The 27,323-nt window shown below is 47.4% G+C and overlaps 2 protein-coding genes across 3 annotated transcripts; both read right to left on the bottom strand.

The window, feature by feature from the left end:
- Positions 1-5,441: 5,441 nt before the first annotated feature.
- On the bottom strand, positions 5,442-9,770 carry DRP5A (Dynamin related protein 5A). The gene is made up of 8 exons (XM_048708350.2): positions 9,288-9,770; positions 8,974-9,165; positions 8,617-8,823; positions 7,999-8,427; positions 7,667-7,894; positions 7,388-7,583; positions 6,303-6,954; positions 5,442-5,923 (listed from the first exon to the last, which is right to left on the bottom strand). Exons 1-8 carry the CDS (start codon positions 9,648-9,650, stop codon positions 5,737-5,739), a joined length of 2,454 nt encoding a protein of 817 aa, XP_048564307.2. The 5' UTR covers positions 9,651-9,770; the 3' UTR covers positions 5,442-5,736.
- Positions 9,771-19,367: 9,597 nt separating this feature from the next.
- LOC125544606 (homeobox protein HAZ1) lies at positions 19,368-25,950 on the bottom strand. Of its 2 annotated transcripts, XM_048708348.2 has the most exons (10): positions 25,796-25,891; positions 24,347-24,397; positions 23,035-23,725; positions 22,553-22,718; positions 22,346-22,469; positions 22,153-22,265; positions 21,511-22,056; positions 20,756-21,031; positions 20,569-20,658; positions 19,368-20,437 (listed from the first exon to the last, which is right to left on the bottom strand). In XM_048708348.2, exons 3-10 carry the CDS (start codon positions 23,583-23,585, stop codon positions 19,838-19,840), a joined length of 2,466 nt encoding a protein of 821 aa, XP_048564305.2. In that variant the 5' UTR covers positions 23,586-23,725; positions 24,347-24,397; positions 25,796-25,891; the 3' UTR covers positions 19,368-19,837. The 2 variants fall into 2 exon arrangements, with proteins under 2 accessions (XP_048564305.2, XP_048564304.2); XM_048708347.2 differs by lacking the exon at positions 24,347-24,397 and having other exon boundaries at positions 25,796-25,950.
- Positions 25,951-27,323: the final 1,373 nt, after the last annotated feature.

Below are 27,323 nucleotides of genomic sequence, written 5' to 3'. Positions count from 1 at the left end.
CTCGAATGAAATATTCAAGAACACATTAGATGCTACGAAAAAAACAAAAGATCACAATGACTAAATTCCCATAGAAGATGGATTCTTCATCTTTTTCTCTTCAACTATTCCCTCCGTAAAGTGTGTTTAAATCGCTAGTAACTTTCTCCGTAGATCACTAATAATAATTTAAATGATTTTATATTTCTTTACGGAGAGAGTATTTCGCGAGATGCCTCCGTGGATGGGCTGGAAGTCGAGACGCGAGAGCTGGAGCAAAGATGGCGTGGAATTTCGGGGTGAAACACGGGGCGCGCTTTAGCGTTTTCGTTCGCGGCCTTGTCCATTTTGGCCCGCACCACGTGCTCTTTCAGGAAGGGTCCAAACTCCAAAGATGCTTTGGTGCCAGTCCAGACATTGACTTGGACAAGGCCCCTGTGAATGACTTGATCGCCTGCGCTGCCATGCCCTGCAGGTGGGGCCAGCCCTCCTCCTGTCTAGTGGCTGCCCCTTTCTCTTGGGCTCTGAACCTCGCGGGGCTGCTTGCTCGTGCCGTCTGCCGTGCGCATGCACGAGAATCCGAGTCGGTTCAGTTCAGGCCCTTTTTTTTTGGTCAGATAGATGGGTTCGGTTCAGGCTTGGTATTTTGGTAAAGTAACAGACGTGCATCCGTTGGTTGTTACAGATGGCCGGGAGCATGACCCGGGAAAATGAACAAATGGCCGTAATAAAAAGAGGCTGCTCGTAGCAGAGCTTTCCATTTCCATTTTCATTTCGAGCTTTTCAACGCGGATTCGACGGGGCGGGCGGGGAATCGTATTCACCGGTCCATGCTCCTAGGCTTTGTTCCACGACCACCACCACGTCCACCGTGAAAAGGGGAAAGGAAATGGAGCATCAAATTCGCGTTTCTCAACGGCCACGGGAGACGCCATTGACTGACTGAGTATTCTCGATCCCCACCGCCACCGGGGTCGTTGATGAGTGGGCGCTCGGTTCGGCCCGGTCGAGCGAGGCGCGCATGAGGCGGACACGCGCCGGGTGCATGCCACGTAGGAGCATATATCATGGGAATGCATGGTGCTGCTGGTGTTGCTCACGTCAGGGTATCTTCAAAACATACTCGTAAACCTCTCTCAACCGTTTCATTAGCAAAAAAAAACCTCTCTCAAACGTTTGGACCATGCTGTCCATACAGCGGAAGTCATTGAAGGTCGACCTGTATCGGTCCACGGAGCGGTCCGAACGCGATTTCTATCGCAAACCGAAGACAAACATGGACGAGGTTTACGGGAGTCCGGACTCAAGCCCGTTTTCTGACCGTCCTGACCCACCAAGAACCCCTCCCTCCCCACTCCGGCGTCAAATGCCCGCATTTCATGCCGCTGTAGAGCGCATCGTTCAACATTGAAGACGGCTCAGAGCGGACACAACCTCTCACTGCCTCCGCCATTGAAGCGGCGCGCCGGCTGAGGGCGCTGCCCGTGACGCGTCTTCCGTGTCCGCGCATGTTTAACACCGGAGGCGCGTGACTGGACTGGACGGAACGGATATCTGTCGCGCCCGTTCAATGCCGTTGTCCGTCCGTCTGCCGCCATTAAGTAGGTTCGCCGGCCGAGAAGCCCACTCCGATGCCGCGCATTGACGCCCCAAGATGCCTAGCCTCACCGAAATCCACTATATAAAGGCGGCTACACCCTGTTAACACCACACCACACCACTAGCCCCTCCACATCATACTCCCTTGCACTACATCCGTCATGACCGCCAGCGGGAAAGCATTGTGAGACAGTTTGTCGTCGGAGACAAAACACGCGATGGCCGCCCTTGCCGCCGCCTGGCATAGCCGGCGTGCCAGACGGATCGAGGCCGGCTTGCCGCCCAGCTCGCCCGAGGTCTCCAACGACGAGGACGACACCATGATAGAGACGGGCTCCGACGACTCCGCCCCAGCTCCTGCGCCTCCTGTGCACGCCGGCTTCACCATGGAGCAGGCGCAGGCACAGTTCAACGCCGACATGGTGAAGGTGCAGCCTGCTCTGGCGCCTTTGTCGGCGTTCCAGTGGGCGCAGGAGGAACAACGGTACAACATGTTTCTCCTGAAGCAGCACCGGCTGGCGGACGGCTAGATCTACGGCGAGCGCGCGAGCGAGGAAGCCGTGGCAGCCATGGCTGCAACGAGCCTGAATTTCGTCGCGGAGCAGTGTGCCATCTATGATGCCTTCCGCGCTCAAGCTGTTGTTCGGATGAGTAGGCCATGGGAGGCGGCGGGGCCTGGTATCTCATGTGGGCCGGTCTGTCTCCCGTGTTCTACTCTTCCTAGCCAGAGATCGCACATTCACTTTATCTGTCTTATCGCCGGTGCTCATGGAGACGGCAGAAGAAAGACGACACGGGTTTGGACGCCGGCCGCCGCCATATGATGTGCTTAGGGGCGGGTCTTTTTTCTCTTCGAAATGTAATTAAATCTGCCGTGTTTGTATAAATATGTTATGTTTGTACAAAATACGCATGTGTTTACATGAATTTCATCTAATTTATTAAAAAATAGTCAAAATATATGCGGCTAATGTTGGATGGCTGCCTCCCGCATCCATATCCGCGGATTGGTTCCTCTATCCGCGGACAAATGCGGGAGTTCTTTCTGTGGGTTGCCGTTAAAGATGGCTTAGGGGATGATATCCGTTCGGCTGAGGAGTGTACGCCAGTTGATCCACTTGGCTGCTCTCTTCCGTCCTTGATCGCCTGATCTCCGATTAATGCGTATCCACGATCTTGTAGTACTCGTACGTATACTAGTACTAGACTCCGTGGCCGAGCGTGGCCTGGGCCACCGCAAGGCACAGCGCGCTCGGCAAAGTCGCGTGGAGAAAGAGACTGCCGAAACAGGAGAGGAGGGGCGTCGCCGCGGGCGCGGGGGGGCCGGCACCCGGCAGCGCGCGCGTAGCCACGAAAGGCTGTGGCGCTGCCGGCCCGACCGACCTGCCCTGCCTGCCGCATCGGCATCAGCTGAGCCGAGGGCGAGGAGAAATGGGATGACATCCCCCGTGTCCCGCCGTTGCCGTTGCCGGGTCGGCACGGCGCGCTCGCTCGACGCCAAAGGCCCTGGTCGCTCTCGCCGAGTTGATCATTGTCCCCCGCGCCAACGGAACCACGTCTGGCCGGCGGGAACACCGGTCAAACACTCCATCGCTCGCTCACGCCGTGCGTCGACCAGCAGCCCGCCCACTCGCTCTCGCCCTTCAGGTCTTGGAGCGCACTTTCAGCTCCCGATACATGTGGCCTACACTCAATCCATACGCCTGCGGCCCCGCCGCTGCTCGTGTCGATCAGTTTCTAATTTGGGAACGCTGAGTGAAGGTGCAGATAACCTAGTAGGAGTAGCTCACAGGTGCACCGGCCGTCGTGTCACTGCACTATTTTGTAGTACCAGCCTGCCAGAAGATCCACGATCAAACCATGCATGGCGTGGGGACCTGGGGACGCAAGCTTGCCGAATTTATGCATCCAAACAGCTATAGTATTTCTTTGCATCTGCAGTAGATTTGCGTCTTTAAATCCAAATCTGCGTGTTGGAGTGTCTGTGTATCTTCAGCTAGATCCATGTGTAGCATCACGGTGGGATTGCATAGTTTCAGCAGCTCTGCATTTCATCTCCGGTGAGTCCCTGTGTTAATTCCGCATAGTTTCAACTATCCTTACCCCCACAAGCTATAGATGGGGAATTAATCTGGTTCATGATGGTTCGGCTGCCATTTCTGCATCAGGACCCATCAAACCCTCTCTGACCGGCAAATCAAGCGTGCTTAATTCCCGTCCAAGTCCGCATCTACCAGTATTGACCATGAAACAACGCCAATCAACCGCTCTGGATTCTGAACCACACTTGCTGACTTAGTGACTTGCTGTCACTTTTAGCTCACCCTACTACACACTTCCATTTCCCTCTCAAAAAAATACTTTCGAGACAGAGAGATCCACCGAGTGCCATCGCGACTGCGAACTCATTCCCTCACAACAGCCACCAAATCCTGCAGCGTACAGCCCGTCTCATTCTTGAAGACCAGTGTACAGTAGACCAAAACGCGTAGGTCGCTGTTCCTTCACGACCCGGTGTCCCCAGAACGCAACCCACTGTTTGATGATCTATCTACTACTGCAACTCCCATGGTCCTTGGGCTCCATCAGACCATGATTCCACCGTCACGCGCACTGTACTGCATGCATCCGCCGATTCTCCACGGACCACCCAAGTGGATGGCACAAGATGCCCATCCATGATCCATCAGCTGGGATGGGAGGTGCCTCCAAAACGGTGGAGAAAACCCAGCACCAATTCTCCTGTCTTCCTTTCACTCACCCCCCCTCCACGCTTGGGCTCAAGGCCTCGCCATCATCTCACTGATCCCCCGTTGAAGAATCTTGTTTGAGATACGAACATGTAATAAAGCATGATTTGAACATGAGAATATCAAGATAGTCTGAACCTTTATACCAACAAGTATCTTTAAAAAGGTGGAGGCACGGGGGATTCGCCACCATCCGTTGACCGAACAGGCAGACGACGGGACAGAGAAACAAAGAAGGAACCACAATTTTTGTAGTACCAACAAGAGAAAAGCTGCTTGTTTTGACAGCTCGATTTCGAACAAGACATTCCTCTAGAAAAGGTGCGTCAAGAGAAGACTGTTGCGTCGTCAATTCGGTGTTTCAAATCACTGTAAATTGCTCGATGTATTTTTGTACAGAGTTCACTGGAAGGGAAAAAGATTGACGCGAAAGAGAGATCAATCTCAACCATGAACAAACCAAGTCATTAATGGATAACAACTGAGCAGTTGCGTGCTTGAGATTGACAAGCCATCAAACAATTTTAGCGAGCCAAGTAGGCATGTCATTGTTACCAAAGGCAACCAGAATAATTTTGCAGGTCTGTCCAAAATGAACTAGAAAGCGAAACCGCATATCGCCCAATTCCTCGACAGAATAATGGAACAACGGCAGAAAACATCGTTTCATCAACTCTTTTTATTAAAAGAGCAGAAAACATGGCTTAAGTGACAAGGAAATCCAGTTGCAAATAAAGGAAGAGAAGTGGGAAGCATGACCATAACTGGGAACGGAAGCAGAAGAAATCACCTCATCTCACCTAGTTTCTGATGCAGGTGACAGGGTGACAGACAGTTGAAAATACGGCCAGAAAGATACAGGGAGGGAGCCATCAAACTCCAACCAACAACAGCCTACTGTATTTATTAGGTGCACATCTAAACACTTTCGCATCGTGGCCAATTCATACTCAACTAATCTCATACTAAAACCAAAACGAGAAACAGTCAAACCAGACCACATGCTGAGTATAAAATACAGACTTGGCCCTAACATACGAATTGTACCGTATCTTGAAACAAGATGGATATATATGTTGTACAGGAGTTGTGCACAACTGGTGAGATTCGAGATCACAAAATCTAGTTAGTTGCAACTTTATAATCAAGTTGTATATAGCCCCAATATCTGATAGGGATAAAACATACATCTTCAACAAATGCCAAGTAGTAGCACACAAATTGTCAATAAGGAATTTGACACACAGAGAATACAACGAACAGCCTGCATTAAGGTACAGAAGCATGGAGGCTCAGGAGGATGTGCAACAACAATAAAACAACCTTCAATAACTATGTTGTACTGTAGGGGAATACCCTGAAGCTCATGAAATACATGCCAGTGGAAGAAGCGCCAGAAACATCTTCCTTACAGAGTCCGTGAGATGTTCTTGAACTCGCTTAAACAGGACAGCAGAATCTTTTGACGCTTCAGCAGAGACTGGCGCTCATTCTGGATACAATCAATCGCGCCGGGAGACACAAACATGTCCATGAACTTCTCATCATTTACAGCAAACAGCTCGAATCCAAGTGCTAAAAACAACCTTTCACGGCTGCATTGCACCAGTAGAGAAAAAGTGTTAGAAGAGAACAAAACTTCACATGGTGGATGCGACTATTCAACAAGCACTAGCAATCAAAGCACATTCAGTTCATATCGATCACTGGATTAATGGTTATTCTTGATACTGAGCTTAGAATTTATGCCTAGTGGACATGTCTTCAATATATGTGCTAACTTAGATTGCTCGTTGAGTTTGTGTTCATCTAATCACAAACATAAAAAGAACTGACGATTTTTTAGCCTGTGACTTCTAAGCAGATGAGCTAACTTAGGCATGAATCACAAGTTAAATTCCACAGTTCACTTCCAGGCTAAACAAGCAGAAAGAGAAACGTGTAATATAGCTATAGCCCATAGTTCAAACATACCATGGTGTTAAGAATCCAGAATTCAATGCAGAGGGAACATTCCTTTCAATCAGGACTTCTCGCATTTTGGCAAAGTACTGAGCAGATATGGAACATATGCTGGAGTACGATGACCCTGACCTTGAGACCAGATCATCACCACCAACAGTCACATTGTTATGGTGACCCCTGTTTGCATATGCTGCCATCCTTGCATGTCTTTTCCTTGCCCCACCGTCATTCATATTTCCATTGTCTTTCTTCTTACCACCATGTATATCAGCTGGCAGATCAGGAGAAGGCGTCTCAGGAACCGTCAGCTGGCTTTCTTTCAGAATTTCCCTCTCATTTGCTTTAGCAGGTGGAGTCATCTGTTGCTGATCTCTTGGTGGTAGATTCTCCTGGCCTTCCTCCAGTGATCCACTGTCTGATAGGTCAAAAGATGCAACTCCACTGAACTGATTAAACCTGTGAAGGGTGTTTGCTACAGTTCCAACGCCACCAAGAAAGTCGCTCTCATAACAAATATGGGAGTAGGGGCTCGTGACTGAATCAAGGTGATGTCGTACTATCTGCTTGCATTGCTTGGACAAATCCTTGACAAACTTATAATAGGAGCACCGGAGAGCAGCAAGGAAGCCAACATATCCATCCATATTTTCAACATTTTGATCTGATAGGGAAAAAAGGTGAAATCACGAGAACCGTTAGCAAATTTATCCTGATGTACTCCAAGAACTTCTAAAAGTATGCAATGCCCCTAGTTGTATTCCAGTGAAATGATGAAGATAATAAGAGAACAAAAGACAAAACTGATGATATGGTATCTTATAAGCTTTTTAAAAAGTAAGATGCACATATAAACAGTAGTATCAATATAAGAGTAGCTCAACAGTAAATGCCCACACTAATTATTGACTGAATAAACTTTGTATGGAGACAGTGATCAACAGTAATAGGGAAAACATGTGTTTTAATGGCACACATTTGGTTTAGAAAATGCTATTGGCAGTTCCCTAGAAAAACTACTACACAATAGTAATTGGACTACTAAATAAGGCTAGAAGCCAGATGAACCCCAGCACAATAAAAATGCCAAATCTTACATCTTGAATCATCAGTGCGGCTGCGCTCCATTGCAAGGTCAAATAGGCTTTGCAGGACAAATGCAAGCCGATCACAAGCAGTTTCAGTAAGAGGAGCAAGCCATGATCGTGCAGCTGCGCGTGCTATCTCAGCAGCTGCCTCAGTCATCCCACTGCTCCCACCTCTTCCAGCATGGGCAAGTAATATGTTCGCAACCTGATGACATCAACATCTCGATTTCAGCTAACTTACCCAAAATGATGTACGGAGTACCTACAACTTTCCAATCCAAATTGTACCTTCTCTCTTGACACCTGTGGGCACTCCATGGAATATGTCGCACAGCGGAATTCGTGCATTACTCTCTCAAAAGCCGCACCGCCATACAGCTTAAGGCTAGAATTGGGAGGTTTTACAGGAACACTGATGCCAGGCCAGCTGTTAATACCACTGTGCATTTGCTCCTCTTCAGTAGTTTTTCCCCATACCTCTGGGGCTGGATCAGCTGCTCCATCAAGTAATGCACGCTTTCATACAAAAAAATATAGTGCCAGTTAGCTCCAGTACAAGAAATAGCAACCTAATTACAAAGAAATGTTATGCAAGGACAGATTGTGCTTTGTTTACATACCAAATGGGTGCAGATAGAAGCAGCATGAAGCATTGCCGATCTCCTTAGCTGAGAGACATCAGAGGTTGCTTGCAGTTTGGAGTCCAGTCTGGATAGGTCCATCGAGACATCACTGCATCTCTGCTCCAACAATGCTAGGGTGGCTGGAGCTGCTTCTTTGTACCTCTTCTGAAGTTCAGACTCCAGGTACTTCCTGAGGCAGCTAAACCCAATGTACGGACCAAACTTCTCTTCATTGAAACCCCCTTTCACACCATCACGCAAGTGTCGCAGCACATCAATATCTACCTGACATATTTGCCGCCGGAACTCATCATTGGAGATTGTTCCTCTGTCCTTTGGAAGAGCCACAAAGAATGGGTGGATATTGTCCCCAAGGTAACCGCTTGCGCTCAGGTAGCTATCGACCTCCCACCGTTCGGTAAATTCCTAGAAATGATCAAAACAGGCAACAATACCATAAGACACAACACCAAATTCATTCCAGTAAATTCCTTGAAATGATCAAAACAGGCGACAATATCATAAGACACGGTACCAATTTCATTTCACAATCTACAGTGAAGAAGGTATTGAACCTCACAGTGTACTGATTGTTCTGCAGGCTGGCAGGCATACCTTGAGTCGGTTGTCAAACTTGGAGATGACTATCATGGTGCGCCTGAAAGTGGGATCGATCTCTCTAATTGCATCGAGCCAGAGTGAAGAGCACCACTCGACGCTGCTCTGCTGGAGGAACAGAATGAGGCGGTGGGGCGGGCTCGCTAGTGTCTTCACCATCGACAGGATCTCCTCCGGCGTCCTCTCCGGCTCACCTTTCTTAGCCTACAGCAGTCACGAATTCCATCAAACAGCTGACAGACAGAATAAACAACCACTACCCTTTGTTGAGAAGTGGAAGCCCCAAATTCATCAAACAGCTGACAAACTGAAAAACTGACTAAACAATCACTGAACTGAAGTGCCTCGACCTACCTTAAGCACGAAACCTGGGGTGTCGATGATGGTGAGGTTGGGGCAGTGGGCGTACTCGGCCCTCATGACGATGGGCTTGGACGACACGGCGGCCTGGATCGTCCGGAGGTGCGACTCGGTGCGCTGCTTGATGAGGTCGGCTATCGCCGCGGCCTGCACCATGGGGTGCCCGTACTCCTCCGAGTCCTCCTCCTGTGATTCGCCGCACAACCCACGCAAATCAGCCGCTCGCTCGCATTCACCAGAAGCACCAGACTCGATCTGTGAGGGGAACGAAGGGGGAAACCCTAGAAGAGGTGAAGCGGAGCGCGCACCTGGAAGCGGCACCGGGGATCGAGGGCGGTGGGGTCGTGGACCATCTGGAGGACGAGGGGGCGGCGGGTGCCCATCTCGACCTCCCGGACGTTGAAGCGGAAGCCGAGGAGCGCCTCCAGAAGCGAGCTCTTGCCGTCCGACTGGCCCCCTATGGCCACTATCTCCGGAATCGGGAGCTTCTCCCCGAACGCGACCGCCGCCGCCTGCAGCCGGTTGTACGCCTCGAACCGGGCCTTGGTGTCCGACGTGGCGGCGGCGGCGGCGGCCGAGGCTGAATCCGCCCCGGCTCGGCGGGCGGACGGGGACGGGGACGGCGCCGCCTTGGGGTTGGGCGTCCTGCCCGCCGCCGGAGACATCGCCATGGGTAGGGGAGCCACGGTGGCAGGCGAGGCGACGGGGTTTGAATTTGAAATGCGGGAGAGGTCCGTGTGGGAAAGGGCTGCAGAGTACAGGCTGTAGTGCGATGCGAGAGCCGTTTGGGATTGTGATATTTATTTATACAGGAGATGGGCCGATCTCGAATCGTGTCTTCCACGCCTCCCTTTTGGATCGCCATCGAGGTCACGCGTCCGGCCCATCCAGCCGTCGATAGTGGACTTTGTGTTCTCACGGCATCTCCAACAGGTTATATGTTATTTTTGTTGGTAAAATATCCATGTCATCAACCAACAAGCTATCATACAACTACTCCAATGAATTGTATGTAAGCTATTCAATAGATGGTGAGATAATAAATGTGATTTCTCTCTATTTCACCTTGGAGCTTGTGCAAAGGTTGTTGGTTAATCTACATACAACTTTGCTCTCTCTCCACATTTAATGCATGCCACATCATCATTATGTCCTAGGTGACAAATTTACCAACACCAATCTCACAACTGTTGGAGATGCCCTCAAGGCACAAGCCCAGTAGCCCACAGAGCACTACACTCTCCTGGTCTCACAGTTTCTTTTGCTCAAAAGAAGAAAAATCTGACAGTTCTCTTCTGGGGTAGTGAGAGCATCTACAACTTGATTTGACAAATCCAACCTCCTAAACATCCACGGACGCGTCCCCACACTGTGTCAAACGACCTCTTATATGTCCTATCGAACAGCCACACTCCTCATATCTAAACCCTCAATCCATACAATCCATGCACATGGATCATATAAAACAAATTCATCAGGATTTAAAAATTCAAAGTTACAAAGCAAAGTAAATCACAGTTCAACAATTCAGACATGCCAAGATAAAATTCAGGTCCAGGCCACGGCTAATCAAGAAGGGCACTTCTTCAAACACATTTGGAGTAGCTCCAACAGGCTCAAGCACAAGATATTTTTCTGGCTAATAACACATGACTGGGCCAACACAAGACATATGTTAACGAGAAGGGGCGTGCATTTGGATGACAAATGTTGCCCAAACTGTGACCGGTAGGTTGAAAAAACCTTTATGCACTTGCTTTCAGACTGCGCATTTGCCCAAAGACGTTGGAGCACTTTGATGCCCAGTGAAAAGAGAAGCACATCTGTTTTTGAAGAAACATTATTTGCAAGGCAAAACTACTAGCTCACTTTGTTCTGGCAGTGACTATCCTAGGATGGTGGAGCATTTGGATTCAGAGAAATGGGCTGGTCTTCTGAAACATTCAGCCAATTGTCCAAAATTGGAGATTTATTTTTAAACATGAATTAAAATTTCTCAAATAAAGATCAAGAGTAAATATGCAGCAAAGTTCAAGTCTTGGCTACCTCAGACCTTCTGATATAATGATGATCTTGTTCCAAAAAACTCAAGCTGGATAAACTTCTTTTTCCCTCTCGTAGGATCTTTTTTAGCTTCCCTCTCTTTTTCTCTACCATTGTAACATACTTTTTATAGTAATGAAGATGGGAGCCTAAAAAAGATGAATCACTCGTCGGACGCCATTGTAGCGCTCAAGATGCGATTCTATCCCAATCACGTGATGAATTCATGATTAGGGCACAACCGCATTTCAAGCGCATAGCGAGGTGGATATCATTACAACATACCATGTACTGAATAGATGAGAATACAAGATAAAGGCTTACACTCGCCACAAGCTACATCATTTATACAACAGTTTGTCAATACATAGCGATTATCATACAGAAAAGCAGGATCCGACTACGGATAAAATCAAACGAAAAAGAAGATCGACATCCACCCTGCTAATCACAGGCTTCCTGACCCGTGAACCTATCCCTTGATCGAAGAAGAAGAAGAAGAAGCAGAAGAAGAACTCCAAACAAGCAAGCATCGCTCTCTCATCATGATCATCGCATTACCAGTACCTACAACTGTTGTTGTAGTAATATGTGAGCCACGAGGACTCAACAATCCCATTACCATGGGTATCAAGACTAGCAAAGCTTAATGGGTATGGAATGGATAAGTGGTGAGGTTGCAGCAGCACTAAGCATGGTATGGTGGCCAACTTACGAATACAAGAGTAAGGTGAGAAGCTACGCAAACGATGGCAAACTGGTAGTGATCAAAAAGTGATCATGAACTACTTACGTTCAAACATAACCCCACTGTGTTCTCTTCTCGGACTCACTCGAAAAGAGACGGTTACGGTTTACACACGCGGTTGGTGTATTTTATTTCAGATCTGGTGTCAAGTTCTCTACAACCGGATATTAAAAATTCCAATCTGCCACATAACCGTGGGCACGGCTCTCGAAAGTTTAAACCCTGCAGGGGTGTCCCAACTTAGCCCATGACAAGCTCTCACGATCCGTGGAGACAATCCTCCATCTCGGGACACCCCGAGTAACCTCGGAATCCCGATGCACAAGCTCTTCGAAGAAAGGAAAACTATCCCAAGGAGATCTCCCGATGAGTCAGATCCGTGTCCAGAGCCGCGAGCTCTCTATCTACGGACTCATCCGTCTATGCTAAGTGTATGATAGCCAAAATACCATCAAGTTGCCCCAAGGCGGCACCGCCGACTGCTAGGTAGGTGGACCAACACTCGTGAGGAGCATTGGCCCGAGGGTTAATTAAGAGACATCGGGTGCTAGCCGGTCCCTATGCAAGTTTTAGTTGTTATTAGGCAAATGGTAAAACCAATGTTGGATCTCCTCAGGAAAGCTTTACTTTAAACGAAGAAACAAAGGGGGGCCATAAACCCCGACCGCGTTAGGAACGCAAAATTCAAGGAACATAACACCGGTATGACGGACACTAAGGCGACAAGAGTGGAACAAAACACCAGGCAAAAGGCCGCGCCTTCCATCCTTTACCAAGTATATAAATGCATTAATTAAATAGGAGATATTATGATATCCCATGATATCCATGATATCCATGTCCCAACATGAAACAACCTGCAACTGCACCTGCAACTAGCACGCTATAAGAGGGTCTGAGCAAGCGGTAGCATAGCCAAACAACGGTTTGCTAGGATGGTGAAAAAGGTTAGAGGCCATCATGTCAATTTGGGAGGCTTGATAAACAAAGTGATAGGTAGCGCGACATAGCGATAGCATCGAGACAACTAGCATAGCAAAGATAGTAGTGAGATCCAGGGTGACGGTCATCTTGCTTGAAATCCCGGTAGGAAGAAGACCGAATCCATGAAGAAGACGAGCCCACATAGTCGAACGAAACCTCACGATCGCAATGAAACAGGAACTATCGAGAAGAAGCACAACCAAAAAGAAGCAAACAACATGGTAAACAATCATCACATAAACATGGCATGATGCACAATCAAGTATGATGCATGTCCGGTTTAATGAGGTATGGCATAGCAAAGTGCAACAAACAATACTACAAATTAAGTGGAGCTCAATATGCAACACCACACTTAATTATTTAGTTCGCTCTCGTTTATGAACAAGACAAGATTAAATGTTAGTTAACATGGCAAGAGGTGAAGCATATATAAACTATCTATTTAGGCAAGTTTAAATGAGGCCGGAACAACAAAAAACAATTCCGGAAAATCCTCATATGCAATTTAGCAATTTAATGCAGACAACAATTTTAAATATTTAAATGTTGTTATCATGATGCGGATGATGTTGGAAATATGCCCTAGAGGCAATAATAAATTGGTTATTATTATATTTCCTTGTTCATGATAATCGTTTATTATCCATGCTAGAATTGTATTGATAGGAAACTCAGATACATGTGTGGATACATAGACAACACCATGTCCCTAGTAAGCCTCTAGTTGACTAGCTCGTTGATCAATAGATGGTTACGGTTTCCTGACCATGGACATTAGATGTCGTTGATAACGGGATCACATCATTAGAAGAATGATGTGATGGACAAGACCCAATCCTAAGCCTAGCACAAAGATCGTATAGTTCGTATGCTAAAGCTTTTCTAATGTCAAGTATCATTTCCTTAGACCATGAGATTGTGCAACTCCCGGATACCGTAGGAGTGCTTTGGGTGTGCCAAACGTCACAATGTAACTAGGTGGCTATAAAGGTTCACTACAGGTATCTCCGAAAGTGTCTGTTGGGTTGGCACGAATCGAGACTGGGATTTGTCACTCCGTGTAAACGGAGAGGTATCTCTGGGCCCACTCGGTAGGACATCATCATAATGTGCACAATGTGACCAAGGAGTTGATCACGGGATGATGTGTTACGGAACGAGTAAAGAGACTTTCCGGTAACGAGATTGAACAAGGTATCGGATACCGACGATCGAATCTCGGGTAAGTACAATACCGCCGGACAAAGGGAATTGTATACGGGATTGATTGAATCCTCGACATCGTGGTTCATCCGATGAGATCATCGTGGAACATGTGGGAGCCAACATGGGTATCCAGATCCCGCTGTTGGTTATTGGCCGGAGAGTTGTCTCGGTCATGTCTGCATGGTTCCCGAACCCGTAGGGTCTACACACTTAAGGTTCGGTGACGCTAGAGTTGTTATGGGAAATAGTATGTGGTTACCGAAGGTTGTTCGGAGTCCCGGATGAGATCCCGGACATGACGAGGAGCTCCGGAATGGTTCGGAGGTGAAGATCGGTATATTGGACGAAGGGTATTGGAGTCCGGAATTGTTCCGGGGGTACCAGGTGATGACCAGCGTGTCTGAAAGGGGTTTCGGAGGCCCCGGAAAGCGTTGGGGGGCCTTATGGGCCAAGGGGAGAGGGCACATCAGCCCACTAAGGGGCTGAGCGCCCCTCCCACCCCATCTCACGTAACCAGGAGAGGTAAGGGCGCCACCCCTAGGGCAGCCGCCCCTCCCGGCTTGGGGGGCAAGTTTCCTAGGGGGTGGGGCGCCCAAACCCATCTAGGGTTTCCCCTGTGGCCGCCGCCCCTCCCTTAGGGAACCCTAGGGCGCCTCCCCCTCCTCCCTTTCCCCTAAATATAGTGAGGGAGAGAGAGGGCAGCCACACCCTTCCCCTGGCGCAGCCCTCTTCCTCCTCCAACACCTCATCCTCCTCCGTAGTGCTTGGCGAAGCCCTGCCGGAGAACCACGAGCTCCATCACCACCACGCCGCCGTGCTGTCGGAGTTTTCCCTCAACTTCTCCTCTCACCTTGCTGGATCAAGAAGGAGGAGACGTCTCCCAACCGTACGTGTGTTGAACGCGGAGGTGCCGTCCGTTCGGCGCTAGGATCATCGGTGATTTGGATCACGACGAGTACGACTCCATCAAGCCCGTTCACTTGAACGCTTCCGCTTAGCGATCTACAAGGGTATGTAGATGCACTCTCCTTCCCCTCGTTGCTAGATTACTCCATAGATTGAACTTGGTGATGCGTAGAAAATTTTAAATTTCTGCTACGATCCCCAACAGATGACATATGTAAGTTTTATGCCATTTTATGAAAATGTTGACATGAGCGTGTTATGAAGCATTTGGTCACCATGGCGAAACAAAAGGGGTGCCACGGCAACACCAACGGAAATGGTGTCACGACAACATTCCGATGATCTGATGACTCGTCGAGATGTTGGTGCAAAAAAAAGTGTGGATGTACGGAACATGCAAAAGATGGTGGGGTGATCCCGGTTACCGGGTTCCCACGGGTCGAAGGGATGGAAAACGAGGAGAACGCGCAAAGACAACTCGGACACGGTGCCAACACGAACATCTCATACAACAAACATGCATTCGTTCATGGGTGTCGTCTCGGGGTTATACCTTCGAAGCGTGCATTCAGGACGGTTCGGGTTCGATGCGATGTAGTTGTTCACGGGTCGTAGTCGACGTAGTGGTACTATCGGTACTCGGCGACGGTAGTGAAAGTAGTGGTAGACGACAACGGTAGAGGTACTCGCGATATTGGCGACGGTAGTCGTACATGGTTCGTAGACGTTCGAGTCATCGGTAGAGGTACTTGTCGCATCATCGGGCGTATTCGACCTTGGCGTATCCATGCGTAGGGGTACTTGCCAAAATCCACGGGAACAGTAGTGGTACATGGTCTTCGCTTTGTAGTCGGACTTGGCGAATCCGCGTAGTTGTACACGGGTCGTTGGACACTTGACGAATCCAAGTCTTTCAAGGTCGGTCTTGGCGAGGGATGGTCGTAGTGGTACTTGTCAGTCTCGGTCAGGGCATTCCTGGTCTTGAGGAGGTCCCCGAAAGAGAGCTTGGCGTCCACGGGGACATGGAGCTGCGGTCTTGGCGTCGGGCAAGGGATCGAAAGCCAACAAGGGTTGCGTGTAAGAGTGTTGCAGGAGAGGCCGGAGTTGGGCAGACGGCAACCCGTTCCCGGCAGCGGTGCAGGAAGCCAGCGGTGGCTTGAGGCGTCGGTGAAGGAGGCGGCCCCCATGTCAGGTCGAAGAGCGGTCAGGCGATGTAGGACGAGCACATGCGCGAAGCAGAGGGCTCCCGACGCGGCTCAGGTGAAGCAGAGGCAGCGGCGACGAGGCTCGAGCGGCTTGGCCCTCCGACAAGGCGGGGAGGCGAGGGAGGCCGGAGTTACGGGCGTTGGAGGCGGGGCCGGTCGATGATGTCTGGTCGAGGATGAAGCCAGAGAAGTAGGGGCGGAGCTGGGAAGAAGTGGCTGCAGTAGGAGCTTGGGGTCGGGTTGGCCATGGCGTGGAGGATGAACCAGGGAGCCTCGGCGAGGAAGCGCGTGGAGGCAGGGCCAACGGGAGCAACAGCTCAGACGGCAAGGCGCGGCCATGGGGATCGAACGCGACGCGCGGGAAGAGCCTGGGGGGCTGCGGGATCGAGCGCAAGCTCTTTTGCATGTGTTGGTGGCGGCGCTATCGGGAGGGAGATGGGGATAGAGGAGAGCTGAGCAGCGTGGGGATCGGGCTAGGGTTAGATAGGCGCTGATTGGGCCTTGGGCCGGCCCAAGAGGCCAGCTGGGCTGCAAGGCTGTCTCTCTCTCTCTACTCTTATTTCCTTTAGTACAAAAGAATTAGAGAGAAGAAAAGAAAGAGAGGGTTAGGGAAAGAATTTGCGCATGGGGTTAATTTTCCCGGGCTCGCAAAAATGACCTTGATCCAAGAAAAATAGAAAGTGAGCATGGGCGTGAAGTTGAAATCAACCTCATTTGAATTTAATTCAAATGAGTGTGAGAAAGAAGTGGATATTCGCTAGGTCCAAAAATGTTGAGAATTTAGGAGGAGCCTCGATAAATGAAGAAAGAATTATAGACAAGGTTTGGAGGTCAAATTTGAAGTAGAAAAGGGATATGATTGAAATTGCAAGTGTGTTGCGGTTAATTCCAAACTAATGGAATATTTATAGTAGCTCCCTAAATATCGAGAGGATATGTTATAAAGAGAAATCACCATGTGAATTCCCTTGAGTTAAATAGATCGAAAGATCTATGCAATTTATTTAATTGAGTTTTAAAAAGGGGTTGCATGATGACATGATGCAATGCAAATGATGCAATGATAAATGCAACAAACAAAACAAATCACACGACGAAACTCGAAAAACATGGAAAGCATCTGGAACGTCGGTTTTGGGTCGTCACAGCCATCCATGCCGCATTTGCTGTTGCAGCCCCTCGTTCTCTCTACGCAGGTCGGTCTCCTTCTTCCCCTCAAGCCACCTTTTCTCTTTCTCATCCAGGAGGCTTGCGTCCTCCAACATTATCATCGAATCCTCCGTCTCCCGAGCAAGTTGCAACCTCTCCTTCTCGAGCTCTATTGATCCAAAAGTACGGGCCTTCTTGAGCTCCCATCTGAGTCACATCTCTTTCTTCTCCAACTCTATTTTCTCTCTCAATTTTCAGATAGTTGCTCTCAATTTGTAACTTGTTGTTCACCCTCTCTCAGTTCCAATCCATCCTTTCTTTTTGCTCATCCAACATGAGTTTGTACCTCTTCTCTTTCTTGTCCTCGCTTGTGGAAAAAATGTCCATCCATGTGTTGGACATTTTTGTCATTGCGGCGTCACGGACGGCTCCCCCCTTCTCTCACTTATTTCCTATCAGTTGTGGGTTATTCATTAGCATGATGGCTCGTCCAATCTCCCCTACTACTTCATCCTCTTCATCATCCAATCCAATGGATTGGTGGGAGCTTGAGCCATCAGTTTTCTTCAACCTCTTGTTACCGGTCTTGAGCTCTTCACAGGTTGTACCCATTTTGGTTGGCCATTCAATTTCATCTAACAATGGCTAAAACCGAATAGCTTCTTCTTGTTTGTTGGTACAAAGTGTCAGCCAACACCATCTATCAAACAATAAAGTAATCATGATAGTTCGACATAAAAAACTACCAATGCAAATTATGACAAAAAAGAAGCAATTCAACTTATGTGACTTTGGACTCCAATCTCACTTTGATTTCGTCCAAGCACGGAAGCATAGTGACCAACAAACTTGTTCATGTTGTCTTGGATTGCGGACCATCTATATTGGAGAGAGGCCACATTGCAGGTGGTATTGATAGGATGCGGTTCCACATATTATTTGCATTCATGATATTGTGGATCTTCTTCCAATACTTGTTGCCATTTTCCTCGGTGCCACATAGAGTCCATGCTTATGGTCAACCAAGATTCAACCAACAAAACATCCTCAGATATTGTGTTCCCCCAATATCAAACTATGACAATTTGGATCCCCAAAGTCATTCCATAGGGTCCATAGACTCTTGACCATCATTGATCATGTTCGATATGATATTGTCCTAAAATGACCATGATTCGAAATAAACTAGCAGAATATGCAAAAAAATGATCCAATGGCACAATGATATAATGAACGAAGTGATACAAAATAGAGCAAAAATTGTACCATCTCCTGCTAGGACATTACCTTGATCAGGACCTAGGCAAACCGGGCACCGGAGTTGCCCGTGCTTTTTCGCACCCTTTGGAATTGCGGCAAGTCGCACACTTGCGTAAATGCATCCGAAAATGCCCATTCGGCTATCGGATCGTTGTCAGTCGCAGGCGGGGCAAACGTCGGCTTCCTTGTCAGTGGTAGGATGGATGGGCTTGGGGCGACCGGGCTCAGCGGAGGGGACACATCCTCCTCGACATCCACAATACCCTTGGTCGAAACTTCCTTCGTTGTCGCTTTCTGCTGGTGTTGCTTCCTTTGCCGCTCCCTCCAGATGACGTTCTCTGCCTTGCAACTCGTCGCCGCGGTCAAGAGCTCCATGACAACGCCGAGGCGACATCTATGCCGTCGGTGGGCGATGGGGTACCAGAGATGACATCTAGGGCGACGGATGGGGGTGGTGGCGCGGATGGGGGAGCAAGGGTGGAGGACGGCGATGGCTGGGATGTGAGAAACGGAAGCGTGGGAAGATGATGGATTTGGTGGACTTGTCAATTTGATGCAATTAGAGGTGGATCCGATCTAGTCTGATATGGGGAGTATACGTCAGCCATGATGTAGTATAAGTCCAATTTGAGGAGCCCAACTAGGTCACCATTTTATGGCAAGTCACTTACCCACCCAGCCGGATGTATAGGGGCGTTTGAGGAGCCCTGAGTGTACAGCACAAAAAGAACCTCTCCTGGGACACAGGAAGAAAGATTGCTCCTGGGCTAGAATATGATCTCATTTGAAGAAGAGATTGATCCAGTTTATAAAACAGAACGAGAACCAAGAGCACGATCGTACTCTTCTAGTGAAGTGAAATTGCATGTCACAGATACCAGATAGGATGTCATTGATCTCGTTTCATTAAACTCCCAGGAAAAAAATGAAAGGAACAACTCTCAATTCACAGCATGTTTACAAGATACAATCGAAACAACGGTTCACATCAGTTTCTCTCAACATGGCTACCCATCAAGATGATACAAGAACATGGCAAACAACAGTTGTAATGTCCACTAGAGTCTACAGGCTACGCTAATACTGTTACACCCAGCTTAACCCTTGTTGTGGATGAAGTACTTCAGATTCCAGGTGTACCCAATCAGAAATTCAAGGCTCTATAGAGAAACAGGGCTACGATAAGCAGGCTTGTCAACTGATGAACTTGAAACAAATGAGGCACAACAATTCGGCTGTCAGTCATCTTCTCTGGCTGCGAAGCAATCCAGAGTTCAAACTTGTTGAGTAGCATCTAAAACTTGACTTGCACTGAAGGTTCGGAAATGGTTCAAACGATACCTCTCTGGGATCTTCACCTGCCTGCGGCCTTCATCTTCCTCAGCTCCCGCAGTATAGCCTTCCTCCTTGCCTCGTCTACATGTTCTAGCCCAGGAATGTTCTTCTCGGCAGACCCACGTCTTGGGCTTCCAACACTCCTTGGAGAGTTCTTAAGGCGCTTGTTTCCTCCAGGCGCACCTTTCGGTGAGCCGACATTGCTCGAGCCGATAGTGCAGTTTTGGTTGACAGCAGCCACGGTCTGCTCACAGCCAATATCTTGTCCGAGTGGGGTATCTTCTGCATTCCTCGAGGTGTCATTCCTCGAGTTGGCAGTGTTGTGTTTGTTAGCAGGAGGAGTCCCATCTAGTGTCTGCTCACAGCTGATATGTTGTCTGAATGGAGTATCTTCTCTCTCACCTTCATCAAGATTTTTTTGCGCCATCCTTTCCTCCGAAACAATACCGTTTCTATCTACATTTGGTTTGCCCAATACACTGCCATTGGGTTCTCTCTGTTGTATGCTATCCGCAGCAATGCCGTCGTTGTTCTCAGCAGTATAGTTTTCTAAACGCTTCCCTTTTTTGGCAGCACTAACTCTTGAGTAATGACGAGTACTAGAAAACCATCTAGTGATCTGTCAACAGAAACTCTAGTGAGGCAGGAGAAATACAGTGGCACCCCCAACAACAGTGCAGCTAACATTGATAAAAAAGGGTGTGGCCAGAAATGCATGTTATGATGAAAGGACAAACTGGCATTTCAAACCTGATGGAATGTCAGGCCAAGCTCTTGTGCCAGACTTTCTTTTGCTGGGCGACTAGGATAAGGTTCTTTTTCGAAATATGCCTTGAGCTTCTGCAAGAGAAATGGAGTGCCAATGACATAATTTAGAATGCAACTGATATAAACTTTCAGCACCAATATAACTGTAGAGATGCATAGTTAGCTATACCTGATTAACAATAGGACCATAACTTTTTTTCCTGGCCGTGCTACTGGTGCCATTGGAAAGCACTTCAGGATGCTGTTCACTTACTGAACCGCTGTGCCGTTCACTCTGTGGAGTACGCTCATTGTTCTGGCGCCCACCTCGTGCTCTTCTGGTTTTTGCCGGCTTAAGTGGTCCAGCAAATGAATCTGTATCACTGTCTTCTGGATTTCCATTTGGGCTATGTCCAGACCACTCTTCTTCATCGCTTGAATCAGTGGTTTCTTTTCCATAAGCCTCCTTTAGATTCCAATATAAAATAAATAGAAATAACCCGAGTAAGGTCCATGCATGCATTATTAAAGAACAGGATTAGCTTTAATGAATGATGTGATTTTCACAAACAATGCACTGATTACTTAGTGAAAATATTTATAATTCAATAAAGCAACAACCCCAAACTGAGCCAAAATAATTTGTACAACCCAATAAGGCAACAACCTGAAACTGAGCCAAAACTACCCACACACCACTCACAATAAGGGAACAACCCGAGTCAAGATGCAGAAGGGTGACGACTTCTGTTATATCATAAATATATTTCTAATACTGAATGGCCTTTATTTCCGGAGTAAATTAGGGCTTTATTCTTCAGGTCAACAGCATGCCAAATAAAGAGAAAATGCTTTCACGTAGGAATCTGAGTATAAGAAACATGCATTTTTTTAGGTGAAAAAACATGCATTTATGGTACGGAGAAATGCGAGGAAAAGACATACATCATAAAGCTTTTTGTAATCCAAATGTCCAACTTGTCGCCTATTTGAAGCTGGTAGCACAGAGTCTTGCTCTAGCTCTGCTTCCATAATGTCCACTCCATTAGTTTGGTCTGAGAATGAAGGTGCCGAAACTTTATCCTTGCCAGAAGATTTAGAAATCTCAGCACAGAAATCATCAGAATCAGATGTAAAGTCTGACTCGTCTGAGTTTGTTTTGGTCTTTTGGTCTTCACTGGAATTTGGACCTTCTGGATCAAAGTCATCATCCTCTGAGTCATCCGAAGGCAACGCAAGGTCATTGACGGTATTTTTGTTCTTTGATTCAGACCTTTTCTTCTTTGAAGGTTCAGACTCATCGGATGATGTAATAAAATCCAGGTCATCAGAATCTGATCCTTCGTCCCCATCCTCTGCAGATGATTTGTTTTCATCTACCGTGTCCCCTTCAGCTAAAGTAGGGTCATAATCCTCCTCTGAATCATCGGATGGAAGATCAGATGCTCCAATTTGGTTTAAGCCATTTGAAATTGACTCAGGAAAAACTTTCTGCGGAGAACAAACAGTCTTGTTTATATCGAGGGGACGCTGGCAATAGAGGACTGTACATTACTCTATCAAACAAGGCACCCAGTAGGTATTTACCTCCCATGAGTCATGCATAGCAAGTGTGCTCCCTTGGAGTTCATTTAGTAAATCAATACAATCTAGCTTGCAATCGCACGCAGGGCAAAGCCATCCTTCATCCCCCTGAGGAACTAGAAATAAACGTTATTAAGTACATGAGCAACATAGGGAATGGTGCTTTCTATATCAAGGGAAGAGAATTAGGTATTACTATCTTCTGCCAGCAAAGGAGGATTCAAACATTTCTGGTGGAATCCTCTATCACACACTCCATCGCAAAGAATGATATCATTTTTTAGTGTAACATGCTTTGAAGCACATATGGCACAGAAAATCTGCAAGACAAAACAGATAATGTCTGTTAAAGTCACAACAATGAGTATAAACAAGCAGGAGTGAACAAAATAAGATGGCCTACATCTTCACTAGATATTTCTCCCTCAGAATCAAACAAAGATTCGTCAAGCTTCCCCTCCAATAGAAGAGAATCCATATTACGAAAAGCTTCCCGAATTCTTAACTTGCATCGCAAGATTTCTGCCTTGGCTCGCTCAAGCTCCTTCTCAGGTCTTATTTTTTCCAAACTACATATGCAAGTATCAAGAAAGCATAGCGTTAGAGGGTGGAGATGTTAAACGACATCAAAGAGAACAATAGATACACCCATATCTGAATTTATAGATCACAAGGACACATTACATGACTAATGACTTACTTATGTAACCTCTCATCCCCCTGTGCCATAAACCCAAACTCATATTTTTATTTGCACTGGCTAATGTTTACCACAATTTGCCTCACTAAATTGATCCTTTTCTGAGATGTACAACACCAGGTTCCAGCAAACAAAGAAATGAGAGATCAAAGGGAGTGTGAAACATAGTGATTAGAGAGACAAACCTTTGACCTTTCCAACCTTCACCAGCGTATGCTTGAATGAAACTTTGTTCGTAGTTCATTCGATTCAAAATGTATCTAACTCGCTGGCGAATTTTGATGCACTCATTCTTGGGACTAGCTGCATTTGAGGGCCTGCCTCTTTTCCTTTTCCTGGCAGCTGGTTGAGCAGCAGTACTGTCGTTTACTGGCTCATTAGGTACCTTTTTCTTCAAGGTAGAGCTAAGCACCCTGGCACTACTATGTGCGGACCTCAATGAATTTACTTGCTTTTTAGGTGTCTTGCTCTTGTTTTTAGGGGTAGATCGAAGAACCCTGGGACTACTATGAGCGGATCTCAATGGACTTACTGGCTCATTAGGCGTCTTACTCTTGTCTTTTGAAGTAGATCGAAGCACCCTGGCACTACTATGTGCAGATCTCAGGGGATACTTTTTATTTGCTATAATCTGGGACCCTTTCCTTCCCCTTTTCCCCTTGGTAGGAGAAGAGGATGAACCATTCCCAACTTTTTCATTCTCCTGAACAACACCAGAAGCAGATGTTTTGCCCATATCGATGATGACCACAGACCGACCTTCTCTGCAGGAACTGATAGGCCGATCCTGGGAGATTTAGGGCAAGCCTTGTAGAACCTTTCTGTAGGGGAAGATGATCCAGTAAGCTTTTTCAGTCGATAGAAATGTGCCGGGGCCTACATCAATAAAGTAAATACAAATATGGTTATTAGCCAAAAATTAACAAAAAAAAAGGATAGACCAAGTGCTAGAAGCTCCCACACCAGTTGGGGTCCGGGGAAGGATTATACGAGGCAAGCCTTACCCCTGCACAGTGCAATGCAGAGAGGCTGCCTCAAACCCAGGACCTCTTGCCACAAGTGTGGAGTACTTCCCCACTGCGCCAGGCCTGTCCTTCAAATATGGTCATTAACACCATAAACCAAATGTTGGAGGCAATTGTTCACGTGCAACTTCTAAGTACTTGATTTGGATGGACTTGTCGTTTCTCTTATAGTTCACAGTGGAGTGTACGTAATACCTATCTGGTCAAAAGAGGCATGACACGAAGCAAGGGAGTGCAGGACCAAAGGGAAGAACCACAAGACACACATCTTTTATGTGGTATTATCATCAAACTGAACTGATGCACCATATTAACAGCTGATTGGATACATGTGGATGGGCAAGGGAGTGCAGGACCAAAGGGAAGAACCACAAGACACACATCTTTGATGTGGTATTATCATCAAACTGAACTGATGCACCATATTAACAGCTGATTGGATACATGTGGATGGGTATCTCAGATACTTCACCTGAAACACGATCCAGCTCTGCAGCTATAGGCAATTAGGTATTGCAGTTTCCTGTGTCGTCACAATGCATGTGTTATGATAGTGCCTAAATGTACAAACATTTGCAAACTTACCACAAAATTACCTTTTAGACCTAATTTTATAACCTTAAAAAAGAGGAAGTGTTGAGAAACGTAAGTCATACGCTAGTCCGACTTGACAAGTATGATTAAATTAAATTATTCTAAGAAAGAAGGGGAAAACAGTTACAGTGTACTGTAAGATGGCGTGTGGATTGTGGAGGACATATAATGCTACGAAATGCGGTCGTGACACAAGGAATCCAAAGCAAGGTAGAAGCAATTAGTGTCACTTGAGAGGATCAGAAGCTAGATTATTCTGTGGCACTAGATACAGCAAGAATCCGAGAGCCCAAATAGGTTTGATGGGGATGTGTGAGACACAATCCCTTGCAACTCTGAAGGGCTTGCTTTAACAAATATGTGGCTGGCTTCACCAAAATTTCTCCCTTGTCATGATTGTTCATCGCTATTATTTGGTTCTCTCAATGCACATTATTTCATATCTCACGGTATCATACCAGATTCAGGAGTTACTGTACAAAAGATGAGGCATCAGAGGGTATTAACAGGGAAAACATGCTTTGAGGTGGCAAGAAAGCCAATATCACTATTGCCACATTTCACTAATATAAACTAGCTAACCAGCGTAAGGCGGATCCAAAGTATTCCCCTACCTCTCCATCCCACCACTCCAGATCCAAAGCTTCCTACACCACCTCCTTTCGTGCAAAGTATATTTAAATCACCTAATATACTGCCGAGTCACAGCAAGCCTTGCAACAGTTACAAATCCGCAATGAAGAAAACTAGCTCAAAAGCAACAAAATACACACCGTTTTGTACACGAAACCCTAGATTCGCAATTAGCAATCGCAAGTATCATAATAGCCTTTGCACGTCCGCAGAATGGGCACTGACAAGGAGGGAAAAAAAGACAGAAAAGCACGAGCGGTAGAATTGGGCACGGAAGATGAGGAAAACATTCTTTGCGGGATATGGAGATGCGAGGCCTGCTTGTCGGGTGGCATGAAAGCGGAGAAATCAGCGGGGAGTGCGGCCGGGGCACGGATGCGATCGGCCGCAGAGGAGAGCGGTTGGAGAACGGCGGCCCCTGGGGGTAATTCAGTTGGCGACGAGCCGTCGCGCGACAGGATTGCGGAGGAAACAGTCGGCCTTCCCACGGGGACGGGGACGGGGACGCGGCACGGCACGGCACGGCAGGCTCGGTCCGGCGGGGGCTAAGACTGTCGGATGCTGCCGCCCGGCGATGGAGAAGGACGGGGTAAGATGGAGGTCAGACCTGCGGGCAGTTGACGTGCAGGAAGCAACGGGGCAGTGGATGGGAGGGGGGAGGGGGGAGGGGAGCAGGGACGGCGGGGGCACTGACCTCGCCGTCGCCGGTCGCCGCGGCCTCGGCACCGCGCGCCTCGGGGAGATTTCGCAGCTTCCAGACACCCTCCCGCGAGCGACGCCGGGTACGCGATGGACTGACCCGCTCACGCGCTAGGGCTTCCCTGTTTATCGAGTCTCCGCCGCGTAGCGGTTGCCGGGCCTCGGTGGACCGGGAGGGTGATGGTTCGTCAGAGCGGCCCGGCTAGCCCAACCGTCAGCGTGTTTTGGTTCGTGGGAGTTAGAAAATGGGGAACGTTTGTGTGTTTTGTTTTTTTTTGCGAATAGGGGAACGTGGCGTTGTAAAAAAAATAGAAACGGGGAATGGGAATCGATGGGTGAAGATATTAAAAGTCCATTGACTAATTAGAGAGAATGCATTGTGCTCATGAACGTACACATTATGCTCTCCGCTCGAAAAAAGAAAAAAGAAATACTACATTGTGCTCGTGGCAACATGGCAACACGAGTACTTTTTTTTAACCACGGATGCCCATATACACACACATACACTCATCTCTACGAACGCACACACCTTTAAGATACCGAGTCGGCATCATCTCCAACACGAGTACTCTTTGTAACATCACCAGTGAACAACACTTATGATCAGGACTACAAGCACGAGTCCTAGATGCACACAACAAACCTTCATTGCACCTAATATTTCCTTTAAATCAATATACCTACCATCAACATCCACGTCTTTGCAGCAATTTTGCAGCTTATTCTCTCTGTCCATCTTGCATTGGCTTTATCTGCACGATTCAATTGTTGGTGGATCGGCATTCAAAGGATGCAATATTATGTCATTTCCATCCAGGTCATCTTCATACACATCGGCCCATCTTCAAAATCACAAACACCATTTTCACAAATGCAGTACATAATAAGACTAGAGCGATCATAACAACCAAAAAAGGAGCAATTGGGGCACTTGTGGTAATCCTGGTACTTGCTGCCCAAGAAATCCTAGTCGGTACGGTAGTCGGCGATAGATGAAGATATATCAGTGGAGGGGAGAGTTAGGGTTTGGGATTTGCAATATAATTGGGAAGGTTGGAGAGAAGATTGACTATATAGGTCAACTTAGGGGGGTTATTTGAAAACATAATGACAAGAACTGAAGTAAAATGAGACACACAAACAAGTACAAGGTACTGAATTATCATTTCTCGAGTCTGAGGTTCGACTATAAGTGAGATTTTTAGACAACTACAATGACATTAGGTGTATTTAACTCGTCCCATTATAGCAATGCCAAAACATTTCAACATTCACTCATTTCCCAACTAATCTAAAAAACTCATTTAGTAAGCCTAGCTAATGATTAGTGTGCAAAAATCTGGCAAATCTATTTCGGCTATGAACTGTGATATCACTTGGTTGGCATGGAAGATGTAGGAAACCTAAGAGGGCACATCTTTATATTGGCCCCAATAGAGTCACGGACTAATGAGTTTGTCATTCCCAGGCATAGGGGTGAGCAATTGGGTCTGCAAATCAAACACCCTAATTTTAGAAAC

The sequence above is a fragment of the Triticum urartu genome, chromosome 3A (genome assembly GCF_056163025.1).
Source record: "Triticum urartu cultivar PI428250 chromosome 3A, HENAU_Tu73, whole genome shotgun sequence".
Lineage (NCBI taxonomy): Eukaryota > Viridiplantae > Streptophyta > Magnoliopsida > Poales > Poaceae > Triticum > Triticum urartu.
This window is presented reverse-complemented; position numbering and strand designations above follow the sequence as displayed.